The sequence below is a fragment of the Echiichthys vipera genome (assembly GCF_963691815.1).
Source record: "Echiichthys vipera genome assembly, chromosome: 17".
Taxonomy (NCBI): Eukaryota; Metazoa; Chordata; class Actinopteri; order Perciformes; family Trachinidae; genus Echiichthys; species Echiichthys vipera.
The window spans coordinates 10351881-10365366 of NC_139842.1; the positions used below are offsets into that span (position 1 = coordinate 10351881).

The 13486-nt window shown below is 41.3% G+C and overlaps 1 protein-coding gene across 1 annotated transcript in view; it reads right to left on the bottom strand.

Annotated features, from left to right (window-relative positions):
- Positions 1-283: 283 nt before the first annotated feature.
- The window catches only part of spag9a (sperm associated antigen 9a), a 29403-nt gene continuing 16200 nt past the window's right edge, over positions 284-13486 (bottom strand). The window contains exons 11-29 of the mRNA XM_083931591.1: positions 13320-13371; positions 13033-13163; positions 12362-12418; positions 11073-11237; positions 10670-10799; positions 9930-10019; positions 9711-9821; positions 9423-9609; positions 9079-9294; positions 8706-8916; positions 7925-8041; positions 7563-7643; positions 6721-6788; positions 6457-6605; positions 6189-6360; positions 5976-6089; positions 4206-4382; positions 3179-3316; positions 284-2980 (exon numbers count right to left, since the gene is read on the bottom strand). Coding sequence (XP_083787717.1) covers positions 2862-2980; positions 3179-3316; positions 4206-4382; positions 5976-6089; positions 6189-6360; positions 6457-6605; positions 6721-6788; positions 7563-7643; positions 7925-8041; positions 8706-8916; positions 9079-9294; positions 9423-9609; positions 9711-9821; positions 9930-10019; positions 10670-10799; positions 11073-11237; positions 12362-12418; positions 13033-13163; positions 13320-13371 — 2485 coding nt within the window. The 3' untranslated portion in view covers positions 284-2861. The remainder of the gene's footprint in view (positions 2981-3178; positions 3317-4205; positions 4383-5975; positions 6090-6188; positions 6361-6456; positions 6606-6720; positions 6789-7562; positions 7644-7924; positions 8042-8705; positions 8917-9078; positions 9295-9422; positions 9610-9710; positions 9822-9929; positions 10020-10669; positions 10800-11072; positions 11238-12361; positions 12419-13032; positions 13164-13319; positions 13372-13486) is intronic.

The window sequence follows — 13486 nt, forward strand, 5'->3', positions numbered from 1 at the left end:
ACCTTTAAGAGTTCAACATTCAATCTGCCACATTAGGATTCAAATTTTCCTGAATTTTGATTAGTGCACCCAAATACATCATCTTCTGGAGCCCCACCCACTTAAAACCTGTGAAAAAAGTTCCAAAAAACCCCCAAAACAAAACTGTTCTAATGGTGTCAGAACATATTGTTGTTTCACATACTTATTCTTTCAGTGAGAAAAAAACATTTAATAACAACGAGACACATAACAGAAACATCTCCATGAAACTGAGTTTAATAGATTGTTAAAAATAAGGCTATGATGCTGTTTTAGCAAACATTGACCAGGAGGAACTGTTACGGCGTCCAGAGAAGCCTGGTGCAACGGGTACTGTAGATGTGACCAGTCTCTGGGGCATTACAGATGGGACATACAGTGAGCACACATACACCGCACATTTGCAAAATCAAACACACACTGTCAAATGTATCTTGCGTTCAAACTCCTACATGTACTATACAAACATACGCACACATTTAGACATCCACCCCACCCCAAAACGGTGGCAATAAAAAGATTTAGCTGAAAACATAGCAGTGTCCTCTTTAAAAAAAACATGCATAGCTTAGTACATGGACGTGTTGTTCGATGTTTGCACACTTTGATCTTATGGTTTGTCAAAAAGTTCCAACATTATTACATTTATCAATTTTTTTATTTGACCATTATTAACAATCACATAAACTCACTGGACTATTTTGTTGACAATAGCCTCCCATTATATTTTGCTCATGTAGAAAGTTACATTCTGAACCAAGATAGGCTCGATAAAGGAAATAAATACTGCAATGGCAGAAACAAAATAGAAAGTTACTATTTTGAAATGGACGTAAGACCAATCTTGGCCTAACTTTTTAGATATAAAAACAAATTAAAACATCTGCTTAATATTGGCGTCCTGCTATTGTGATACACATCATCAAAATACTTCAAAAAGTGTTTCACATGAGTACAAAACAGGAACAAAACAACCAAAAATAATGACAATAATTGCCTCCCTGGCCTCCGAATGTATTTGTAATAACAAAACAAGGAATGATGAAGCATTTAGGAGAGACTCCCTTTAGTGCTGTGTGCGTGTCAATTAGCAGGTGCCACACAAACATGTTATTTTTAGTCAGACTCCCTTATTCAAGTTTATTTCCCAATAAAGATGATGCCCTGAAAATACACACGTACACCCTCAAATTATTAGACTCACAAGACGTTGACAATTGAAAAGGTTGAAAAAACAACACCAAAAAAACAGTCAGTTTCACGGTGCTTCTTCTTTCGTCCTTTGGTTACTGGGATGACGCCTCGCGAGAAATATTTGTAAATTTTGTTCCCTTCACACACATCGTAGTGTAGTGTACATTACTATGGGTGTTCTTCCAAACCTCAAACGACTAACATCTAACAATTTAAAGTGCCAATGAGCTGAAGCAAACAGGAAGCACCAAGGTGGTGGCACAGGCCGATTTCCCTCACACAGCAGACGAGGGTTTAGCTTTGAAACGTCCGAGCAGGTACACACACACTTGGGACGAGGAGACAGGATTTCCCCATGCAGGCTAATACTAACCTACAGTACAATAAACTGGTTCCTATATTCAGTAGCAGTACCCAAACTGCTTAAAATATAAACCTGTGGCAAACAGGGCTTGGTGTCATTCAATAATAATACAACCTCTCCAAGTGTGTTATCCTACAACTTTTTTCTGAATGAAAGCACATTTAATTTACCACTGGTACGTGCAAGCTGCTTTTCTAATAATCAGACCATACAGTTGAGTAATCAGCCTCACATCACATATTCAAAGAATTGAACCTCTTGATACAGTTTGACTTGTAGGGAACAAAGTGACACCCAGCCCTAAGGCTGCATTCACATGAGATCAGGCACTCTGGCTTTTGGAGTGTCGCCAATTTGTGTGACATCCTGTTTTGTTCTTTAACACCCCCCCCCCCCCCATGTCAAACAAGTAAACTTTATTTTTCATGATTTTTGTTTTCTGTAAGATTATTTTCATGATCTCAACATTTCCAACTGCACTTGAAGGCAGCTTGTTGCAGGGAACAGTCAGCTGTTACACAAACTGCTTACTGTCTCACTGCCTCTAGACAGTCGGACAGAGTCTGATCACCTGTTACATGATTGGCCACCAAAGGTTGAACTAGCGTTTCTCCAAAAGTTGTTTTAGCTTTTGCGGTGCAGGCTGCAGGCCCCCAGCACCCCAGCAAAAACCCACTACCCCCATTCAAATAAATTGGAGGAGTATAATTTTCGCCAAAGTGCCTGATCTATTTTGAACATGGCCGGATGGTTAAGATAATAAAAATGCTCAGTGAATGCACACACACACCTGATGCTCACACACATACAGGCATGTAGTTCACAAATGTAAAAGTCTTATGTGTATAATATAAAATATACTTCAGTTCAACTTTCTGCTCCTTTTTTACTTACTTCAAAACATCTTCAAGCGCTTTTCCCTTTCATCTTAAACCCTTTTTTGAACATCTGGGAGGCCGACGACTTCCAGACATTACCTGATCAACCTTTGCCTAAAATGTTTTTTTTTCCCAGTATGCACCGGCTTTTCCAACATGAGGGAACACTTGGACCCTGGACGTATTTCTTCAAGTTAACATAAACCTCACCTTACCCAGTTCAAATTCATAAGGAATAAACTGTACAAAACATGGACTAAAAATAAATGTTGTTTTTACAAAGTAGTCAACTACTCAGGCATTAAGAATAATCAGTAATATCAAATTAAAAACTTCAAGGAGGACATGCAGGGGTTTGACGGGCGGCCCTGGTGTTGACACAAGAGTCTGTGATTTTTTTTTTTTCAATCATTAGAGGTCATGACCTGCCAGACGATGAGGTGGCTCCGCTCGGCCTTGGTAGGCGGTGACTGCTGACTGGCTGTTGGCTCTGATAAACCGTCCAACCCACCGCCTTCGTCACCTGAGGAGGAGGACGATGGGTCAAAAAGACAGCGTAACAGGTGTGTCACAGTGGAGAGGTGGGGCCTTTTTGCACCGGTCTTATATATGACATTTCACATGAAAAACAATTTCAAACATGAATGCTACTTGAATACGTGAATACGCTTTGCACTGCATCTGTGTTTTGTCAACGGTGCCGGTGGTTTAATATACTCACCCATTCGGAAGTCAATGTAGCCTTCACCTCCGCTCATGACCAGGAATGTTTTGGGCTCAGAGGTTGCTGTGTCAGAGGATTCGGATGGAGGGTCGTCAGAGCCTGAATCGGCGCTGCCAGGAGGGGGCATCGCCTGACCTGTGACAAAAAGTTAAAACAACCAAGACTCAAAAACCTTTTTTAATTTACTCCCAACTGAGTAACTTATTCATTTTCAAAGCTTTCATAGCTTTATTTTCTGTCAACTATTATTCAAATAACTGACATTCACAAAATTGTGCATAATAAAGATGCATGAAGGCTGGGCTGCCACCATAGACTGTATATAATATGGGCGTAGACTCTGTGACGTCACCCACAGGTTTCTGAAAAGTCAAAATGATGCTCAATGTGGGCGGCTCCAGATGTCACCATGTTGGCGCCTGCTGCCGGCTAATCCAAAAATGGGCAAAGAGGTGGAGCATGGATTGAGCCGAGGCAGAGCAGTCTCTGCTAGCCCGCAGTGACCGGGCTGCCCTGTCACTCAAAGCAACCACGCCCTAAATTATGCAGCTTTGAGCCCTAATATAATTTAAGATGGTTATATAAAAATTCAGCCCCAATACAGCCTAAAGTGGCCAAATGAGGAACTACGGGTTTTTTGCACCACATTGGTTTCATTTGTCAGCCCCAGAGGTTGCAGCGTGTCTGCAACTAACTTTTGTCTTCATAATCCATTAATCTGCCGATTACCTTCTTGATTAATCATTTCGTCTATGAAAGTCAAAAAGCAGTATAAAACGTCTTCACTACAGGAATTACTACAGTGTACATCAGGTTTTTACACCTGAGCTAAAAATTATATTATACCGTAATTGAATTATACCGTAATGCAACCAGTATTCAAGTCAAGGTATGGGTTCCAGTACGGGAAATTACCCAGCCCTTTTACTGACATACAGAACACGGGATGGCCATCTTCATTGGTTAATGGTTCTTAATTTTGCAGTATTTGTCATTGTTTCTGCAATCAACACTTGTCGCTTACCTGGCACAGTGACAAAAAACTTGACAGCATCGCGATGTCCGTGGAAACACAGCTGGGCGTGGGCCATGGAGCAGTATGGCACAAAGCTGCCCTGCACGGCACAGTCTGAACTGTCATCACCGTAAACCCGTACAGCACTGCCGGGCCGATTTGGCACTATTCCCGTTGTCTTATTGGCTGCAGAGTAAGAAAGAAATTAATGAAAATGAAAGCTATTAACATTGTTACAATGCACTTTTTCTTGTTTTTGCACAGAAAGGCCAGATTTAGGTGAAGGGGCCGCAAAAGATGAAAGGTGAGGTCTTTGGTGAGACGGTAAAATCTGAGTCTCTGACAACAGTATGAGAGCAGTAACTGTGTCAAAAATCTTCTGTGTTAATGGCTCACTGAGGGGCACACACACACACACACGCACACTTTCATATGGAGCCACACACTCACATAGACATACATTTAGTGTGACACCAATCTGTAAAACAAGTCAAAGCAAGGTCACTAGCAGAGGTGGCATGCATGCAGCCTCTCAGACAGAATTCAGAGTTGTCCGTAGGTTTCTAACATGTTTGTTCTAACATAACAGTGAGACACCAATGCTAAGACACAGCTCTATGCTTCTGATAACTGAGTTGAGCCTGTCGGTTGACAAAAACAGGACCTAGCTCTTCAAAGCATTCTTACGTATCTCATATCAAGACAGAGAACGAGGCGAGTGAACTGTGCAGAATAGACAATAAGGAAAAGGAATAATATAAAGACATGGTTATATGCTCCGAAAAAGTTTTAATTATTGAAAGAGGGCAGCACTTCTCAATCTCCAGTGAGAGCAGAGCTTTGTGGTATGAACCTGCCAAACGGTGTAGTGTGCGCTTTGTCTGTGAGACCTGTATCCATGGCAACCCGGTTGTCTTTTATTCAACAAGTAGCGTCTGGGTGTTAACAATAGCTGCATTGTCTGAATGTGCCAGACAGAAAGCAGGGAAAGAGAAAGTGAGAGACAGGGAGCTTTAAAATAATTGGCTTAAAACATCTGCTAAAGTGAGCATTTATTTTTAAGGAATACTTTGTCATTTTGGGAAATTTCCTTATTTGTCTTTTTGCTAAGAGCTAGATGTTTGATACCACTCTGTAATCTCTGTATGGTAAACATGGAGATGCCACCAGCGGCCAGTTAGCTTAGCACAAACACTGGAAATGGGTGGGGAAACAGCTAGCCCAGCTGTGTCCAAACAACAAAATTCACCTACGGACACCTCTAAAGCTCACTTATTAACATGTTATAACTCGTTTGTTTACGCCATACACACACCAAAGCGTAAAAACAACATAGTGGTTTTACAGGGAGTTCTGTGAATTCCTGAAGTCTCTGCTGGTTCAGGAAGCTTCATAACTAGTATAAAAACGGGTGCGTGTCAAAGTGGATGCATGTATTTTTCCAAAAATGCAGAACTTTTTCTGTAATGCACACATTGTCACACACTTAGAGACACACTTTGTCAAACACTGATAAACATAAATGTTTTAATTCAATTTCAAAACATCCAAAGCAAACATCATTTGGAAAAGAAATAGAAAATGAAAAGCTTGGTTAAAGGAAGAGATATCTACGCGCAAACAGAAAGTCCAGTCGCTGAGGCACAACGTTCTATTTGATGAGTAAACATACTATATGAACGTTTATGCTTTTACAAAACTTGAAGGAAACAAAAAGGGATGTGCAGGTGAATGTTGTATGGGGTAAATGAGTGACGATGCGGTGCAGGTGTGCGATACCTTCAGACAGCGGGATGGAGATGATGACACCGTTTCCTGTCCCCACCCAGAGTCGGCTGCAGGACACCATCAGAGCTGTGATTCTCACAAACGAGAAGCCCAGTTTACCCGTACCTGCAACACACAGAACACACACTCAAAAGAGCTGGAGGAAGGAGTTCAGTATCAACTGACGCAGAGATTCTGCTTTAAAAAGAACAAAAGTATGCATACCCAACATCTTGCTGACGTAGGGCTCGATGTCCACATCCTGGAGGTGCTGGTAGGTGTGTGCGTGAAACAAACGCAGAGTTGAATCCAGTCGTATGGACACCCAGATACCATCTCCAACCCAAGCCAGCTGCCGCACCTGACTCTCCTTGCGAGGATGAGCGTCGAAAGACTTCTGCTCAGAAATGACAGATGGAGATTTTGTGATGTGACTGGAAAAGTAAACTCATTTGAGTGAGAGAACGTGAATACTGTATAGTGATAGCTGTACCTCTATCCTCATGGCCTTAGGCTGGATGACGTAGATCTTGTTCCTGTAGCCGCACCACACTTTGTCATGGACTACTGTCATACAGCGGATAGAGTGGTGGGGCCGGCCCAGATCCAACAGGTGGTAGTTGGTTAAATCCCACTGACCGTCTGTTTAGGAGAAACAAAAAGACTTGAGAATTGATGATCTTTGTGGCATAAAAAGCCATAACATCTTATGACACTTCTCACTTCCTTGTTCATTGCTAAAAATCCACAGACTCACCAGTGCCTCTGTGGAAAATTGCTAATGTCCCATCAGCCAAAGCTACCAGGACTCTTCCTTTAACATGCCTGTAACAAGAGATGGAACATGCACTTTTTAAACATTTTCTCTTAAAGGTATGAATCTTTTTTTTGTTGTGTTTGTGTGTGTTTGTGTACTTTCAAAGGTATAGGCCGAATCATGACGGTATTGCAGAGTAACGATAGACGTTAAATCAGTTGGTACTTGACAGCATGAAAGCGCAATCTTCTCTGTCTTCTCCTCTGTGTGTTTGAAAGAGAGCAGGGCTCAACTCCGACACACACACTTGACAAAACACATACGGAGCGAGACTAGGTTGCCGAGTCAGGGTAATGGCAAGCCGAAAGTGGTCGCATGTGCGGTTACACTTTTCAAAAATTCCTCGCAAACAACGCTTGCTAGAATATATTATATTATAATACAATATAATATAAAATAATATAATGGTAAGCCAAAAGTGTAGCCACACTTAATTTGAGACCATAGGACTGTATCCGTTCTCTATGCCCTGGTCTCAGACTGACAGACTGCAGGTTTGAGGGATGAGAGAGGGAGGTAGAGAGGGATTTTATTTTGTATGGTGTTAATTTATATATTTTAAATGAATAACATGTTTTAAGTAACAAGATAAATAGGTTTGGACTTATCTTAATAAAAAAGGTACCGTTAGTGTGTGTTTGTGTGTGTGTGTGTGTGTGTGTGTGTGTGTGTGTGTGTGTATGTGTGTGTGTGTGTGTGTGTGTGTGTGTGTGTGTGTGTGTGTGTGTGTGTGTGTGCTTGTGCATGTCCCTGAATAACTACACAACCGACTTTGTACTCACACTATGCCGAGGATGGAGTCTTTCAGCTTGATGGCATGGAGACACTTCCTCCATCGAGCCACAGAGGAGTGCACATACAGACTTAAGAGGGAGAGAGAGATTAAAAGGCGGATCAGAGTGCAGTACTGGCCTTTCAGTTGTTTATTTTAAACCAGATGAGAAAAGTATAACTGAATGGATACATTTGCTCATAACGAAAGTCGCGTGATAAAAAAAATCTCACAGCAGAAGCATTATTGGATTATAACAGGCTTGAGCTTCGGCCACATATAAATTAGTGCAGTAAAGGCTCACACCAGTGCACATTAGATTTGAGTTTGAGAGTTTTTCTGCTGCCCTCTAGTGGCTGCTGTGCTGCTCACCATCCATTCTGAGCTCCCAGCCACATGGTTGGGAGGGCGCTGCTCATCCTCAGGACTTCCCCGTCTGATGGGTCGGAGTCTTCTGGAAAGGAAGTCTCGCCATCATGCCCACAGCCCCTGGATCACAGAAAGCAGAAGATTCAGAGTTTATTTTTTCCAAATGCAACCTTTATACTATATGCTGTAACACCTGTTTTGTATGTACAACATATTGACCGATGTCCACGCAGGCCAGGTCGGGCCTATATTTCCCACCACTATCCCTGGGCTGGGCTGGGCAGGGCTGAGCCGGGCCGTTGATCTTTTTTTTAAATCATTTCTTTATTGGCTTAATCTGAGGAGAAAGCTATGCTATAAACAGAAATATTATAGGCCTGTATATATTTAGCAGAGTAGGCCAAAGTAACAAATGTGTACAAAGTTGCACAAAGTAAAATAATAATAGTTGTGACATCACAACCATACAAAAGTCCTGACGGCTCGTTTAAAGACAAACTTTTCGAATACAGGCTGTGTACATTTCTCTGAGTGTTTTGTACTTTCACTGCATTTTAATAGTATCTAGACCTGTTTTATAAAAATAAAAAAGTGCAATGGAAATCTTTTACAATATGGGACCTTTAAAGTGTTCAAAATGCTGAACTTTTGCCTCAGGGAAAACATGGCAGTTGTTTAAATCATTTAAAACATCATTTAAATTTTTTTCCTAAAAAATAGTCATGATATTTACTAAAACCACCCGACAACTTTGGAAGTGATAATCTAGAACAGTACTGCTCACCTCTGTGTGTCAGCAGAAGGGGAGTCAGTGGGTCCCACGCCCAGTGGGTCAGTGAACACATGCTCAGTGTAGATTCCTGGCTGGTTTTGATCCACTTCCTGGTCCTCCTCTCCTTCTTCGCCTACTCCAGCATTAGCCTCTGTTGCTTCTGTTGCCTCTTCCGCTGCGGGAACGCCATCTTCTGCCGGACTGGTCTCTCTGGACAGCTCAACTGTGGACGTTGTGGTTCACAGGATTAATCAGGAAGGCTTGGGTGGGGATTCAACCCTGAATAACTAAATAAAAGATCTAGCTTATTGTGTTCTATGCTAGCACCAAAATAAATAAGCAAATACTCCATCAAAGCATTTTTTTCAGCAGAGAACCACTGCACCTGAGCTAGAGATGCCGCTGTGCTCAGCAGGCTGGTCGGTGACACCTGCGCTGGCTGTCTGGGGAATAGCGGTAGTCCCGTCTGCAGCCATGGCACCATCGCTGCCTGTTGAGCCCACACTGGCCACACTGCCAGCCAGTGACACCCCATCACCTTGGCTAGCCTCCGGGTCTTGGGGTACCTCCTCACCTGCCAAATAATCAGTCTCCAGCACACCTGTGAAAATAACACAACAACCTTATAAGCAAAGCTCAGTACTGAGAGAAAAAAAATGATGCAACCTTAGATGAAAAAGACAGAGAAACCCACTAATCCATCCTACACAAACAATGTAACCTGCCAACCTGGCACGCTGGCAATGCAGACGACATGAGTGTTACAGGCGTAGAAGCTGTCAAGTAGGTCAGAGGGCTGACTGGCATCCAGCACCATAACTTTGGTGGAAGAGTGGGTGCTGGTGCACACCCATACCCGACTGGACGCCTCGTCCTGAGCGACCAGCTCCTTCTCCTGCTCCACTTTCACCTGATCCTTATGGACAAAATTAAATCAGCCAACAGTCTCCAGAGAATGAAGAAACTTTCTGAATTTACCTGAGTGCAATATGTCTTCCTTCAATTACTTACTCTTACCTTGCTCTCTTGCCCCAATTGGTCCAGGCTACTTTGAGAACCCTTCGTCTGCTTCAAGAGCTCTGGTAATGTCCTGCCCCCAGACAGGTTGAGCCCTGCTGCACACCACAGCTGGGCAACAACGAGAAAAAGCATTATAAATATCAGTTTTGTTCGGAGTTTAAAGAAATGTACAAAACGGCACACAGTATGCTGCTTGTATCTATGTGACTTATGTACCTTCATAGAAGCATCTTTCTGATCCAGCGGTCTCAAGTAAACCGGTACAGGCAAGTTCATTTTGTTCTCCACCTGTCCGCCATTTGCCACCTACACATTCAGAGGACACAACAGTTTACCAAAATTTAGACAAAAAGGTAACAGAAAGAACAAAGCTTGATGCCAGCATCTCTCTGTAACATTGCACACAGTGACCATCAGCAGTAGCGATAGCAATCAGCCATTGCAAAACACAGACATTTCGATAGTTAGCAAAACTACAGGGCATATTCTTTTAATTATTTATTTATATATATATTTATTTATTTTTTACAGATACTGGGTGGAAATTATTTATCTATTCAGTTTTTTTGGTTTGCTTTGTAGACAAATTAGTGTTCAATTTGAATCATTGATTTCTTAATACAGCCCCGTCTCCTCTCTCCCTTCTGAAATCCGTTCTTGAAAGTGAATACAAGACAGAATATTAGGATGATCCTATAACGTATTTGTCAAATACAATCCAGAAACATCTCACTCTGGTAATAACAAGAGCCAAGCACAGTGAGACTTTTTTGTTGGGCTGGTTGAAATTATTTATTAACCATCAGTAGTGTTCTATTTGTTATACAACCAGGATAGTTATTGACATACACAATATGACGGAATTCACTCTTCACAAGAGTGTGGCGAAGCAAAATTAAGAGTCTTGATCATTATATTTCCTCCTAGTTGATTCCTATTCAATGGTCATTTCCTACCTTGTATTTACTGGGCAGGCTCCAGCCGTGTGCAGTGACTCGTCCATCCTCCTTCTGCATGTGGGCCTTAACCTGTCTGTACTGGGCTCTCTTCTGCTCTTTGCGCGATGGCGAGCTGCACTGGTCCTTCCTAAAAGAGCAAAGAGAGAGAAATGTCATCAGCTCACAGTTGCATTCAATACATGTACATTATTGCAGGCCAATGGGTGAAAATAATATTCCTATAAATATTTATGGAATGAGTCATGGTGGACAAAAAATCTAATTATTAAAATATAATCATTGCATTTCTATTTATTTCTACAATTTTTCTTTGTATCAATATAGGTTTCACATTTTGTTTCCCTTAACATGTCACGTTGATAAAATATACAACCCACAGGCATTTGACTCTGTTACTCACTCTTCATTGAGGAAGTCAAACGTCTTGGACTTCTCTGTGGGGAACTGGGAGAAAGTGCTACTCCTCTTTACCATGCTGCCCGGGGCGTTGTACTTCATGTTGGACTGGGGCTCTACCTTCTTCATAGCCGGGGCACTGGAGGAGGAGCTAAACAGTCTGCTGAAGCTGCAGGTGGCAAAGAGGTGGCAGAAAGCCAAAGAGGGAAACAGCAGACAAGAGAGCATGGGACAAAAGCAAGGCAGGGGAGTCACCAACCAACCAGACAAGGAACAACTACCACCAACATTTACTTTACAGTGACATTAAACATGCTGGGAGTTGTGGCGTAGCTTAGCATTTCCTACCACATTTAACTGTGATCAAACATCAATACCTTACCAGCACTAACCAAAATTTGTCTTTAACACTAAGTACCAACAGTATCTTAAGTGTCAGCTTAGATAGTTTTACTCTTATGTATAATCAAACCATTTAGCATGCGTTAATAAAAGTCTGAATAAACAAATAAAAACATTCCAGAAAAGCAAATAAGATATCTTAATGTCAAATTCATCCGTTTTAGAATGCTTTTCAAATCATACTTCCCGTATCAACTATACGATTAAGAAAACTTGTGTTAAACATTGTTACAATGCATAAACGTATTTCATTCAAATCATAGACTGAACACTGATGTAAAAGATGATACTGGAATCAAATAACACGAGGTATTAGCTTACCGCTTAATATTTTCGTGTCTGATGTCTACTCAAATAAACTGGATAAAACAAAGAGAACACATTGACTAAATATGTTTAAAATAGTCCTAATAATAAAGCATACTGGTCTGCAGTTAACACAGAACATGAACATGTATTTAGGCTGCTGGGGATCTTCGTCCCTCTTTAGCTCCCTATGAGTGGGAAAACATCGAAAAAAGGCACACAGCAGGCAGGAGACAGGAAAGCCCGGGGGCAAAAGGAGAGTAATGTCTGAGCGGTTTGTGATAACAACAACTGGTGCATTGCATGGAAAGAAATAGTTATGGATACACATCAAAGGTGGATCGATTCGTAACGAAGGAGCAGTTCTGAGTCAATGGAGGGAAAGAGGTTTGGCTGGGTGAAGGTTTATTAAACCATCTTTACCTAATGCTGCGTATTCAACAGCAAATCCCGGGAAAAAAGAAAAAAATGTATTTGAATAGTTGAGAGAAAACGTCAAAGTGGACCTCAATATGCTATCAAAATTAAAGCCCTGACAAATGTTGCTAATAAAAAAGAAGAAAGAAAACATTTGGGAGGACTTACAACTGCCAGATGCTGGATTTCTTTTTTTCTGAGAGTGTTGGATTTTCTCTCGAGGCCCTAAAGAAAAGAACAAGATGATATCATGTCGACTGTTGTTAGCTTGAAGAGACACACAGTGTAGATTGAGGATATCCTACTGCTTCTTAGATTTAAAGATGAAAGAAATCAGTTATTCAGTTGATCTTTTTCTCTGTTGCTCTGAGAAAATGTATCATTTTGAATTCCTCACGACAATAACATTTAACTTCTTCAGTTCAGAAAAAAATACTATGCTCATGTAAATGTTGCACAAGCTAATTGCATCATTTTGATCAGAGATGTTTTCACTGCTTTTGGTGTGGAAAGTTATGGATTTCAGCTTCATCATTCTCACAGAACAATCAGTGGGATTACGTTAGTCACTGCTGAATAGGAAGTATGAGCTAGAGAGACTTTTTCTAATGTTTTCATTTCACTGCAGACACGTGATCACATCATGTGACGGATCGTACATCTACTTAAGATGGCGTCGTCCAGGTTTCACGTTCGTCTGCAGAAGAGTAGTGTGACCTTGGTTCAATAAAGTGAGATACAGGAGCTTAACAGTGTGCACGCTGCTATTTTTTTGCTGTTGACCGATAATCACAAATATGTGATTATGTACACGTGTACAACAGCCCTTTGTTCTGTACCTGATCATCTCTGTCCACCGCACAGCTTCCTGTAGCTCCATCAGTCTCTCTTTGTACTGGTTCCTTTCCATCAGCACTCTGGCCATTTCCACTCTAGTGAAGCGTTTCCTCTGGGCTGTAGGTACATCACTCTGTGGAAGCACGCAATATACCCAAGCGTGACTAGGCTGAAATACATTTATCATTACAGAGCTACATCTTGACAGAAACAAGAAAGACATGCTATTTACTGTTTGTGGATATTACATATATGTCTGCAATCTCAGACATCGTTGCAAAAGACTCACATCTTCTTCCTCTTTAGTTTTGTGTTTTATTTCCTCCACCTCTAGTCGCACTCTGGAAAAGACCACGTATTACACTTCCAAGATATATAGGAAATACATGTAATTTAATAAAATCATGTTGCCATTTTTTTATTATTACAACAACCCAGTTGTAATAAACTAATAAG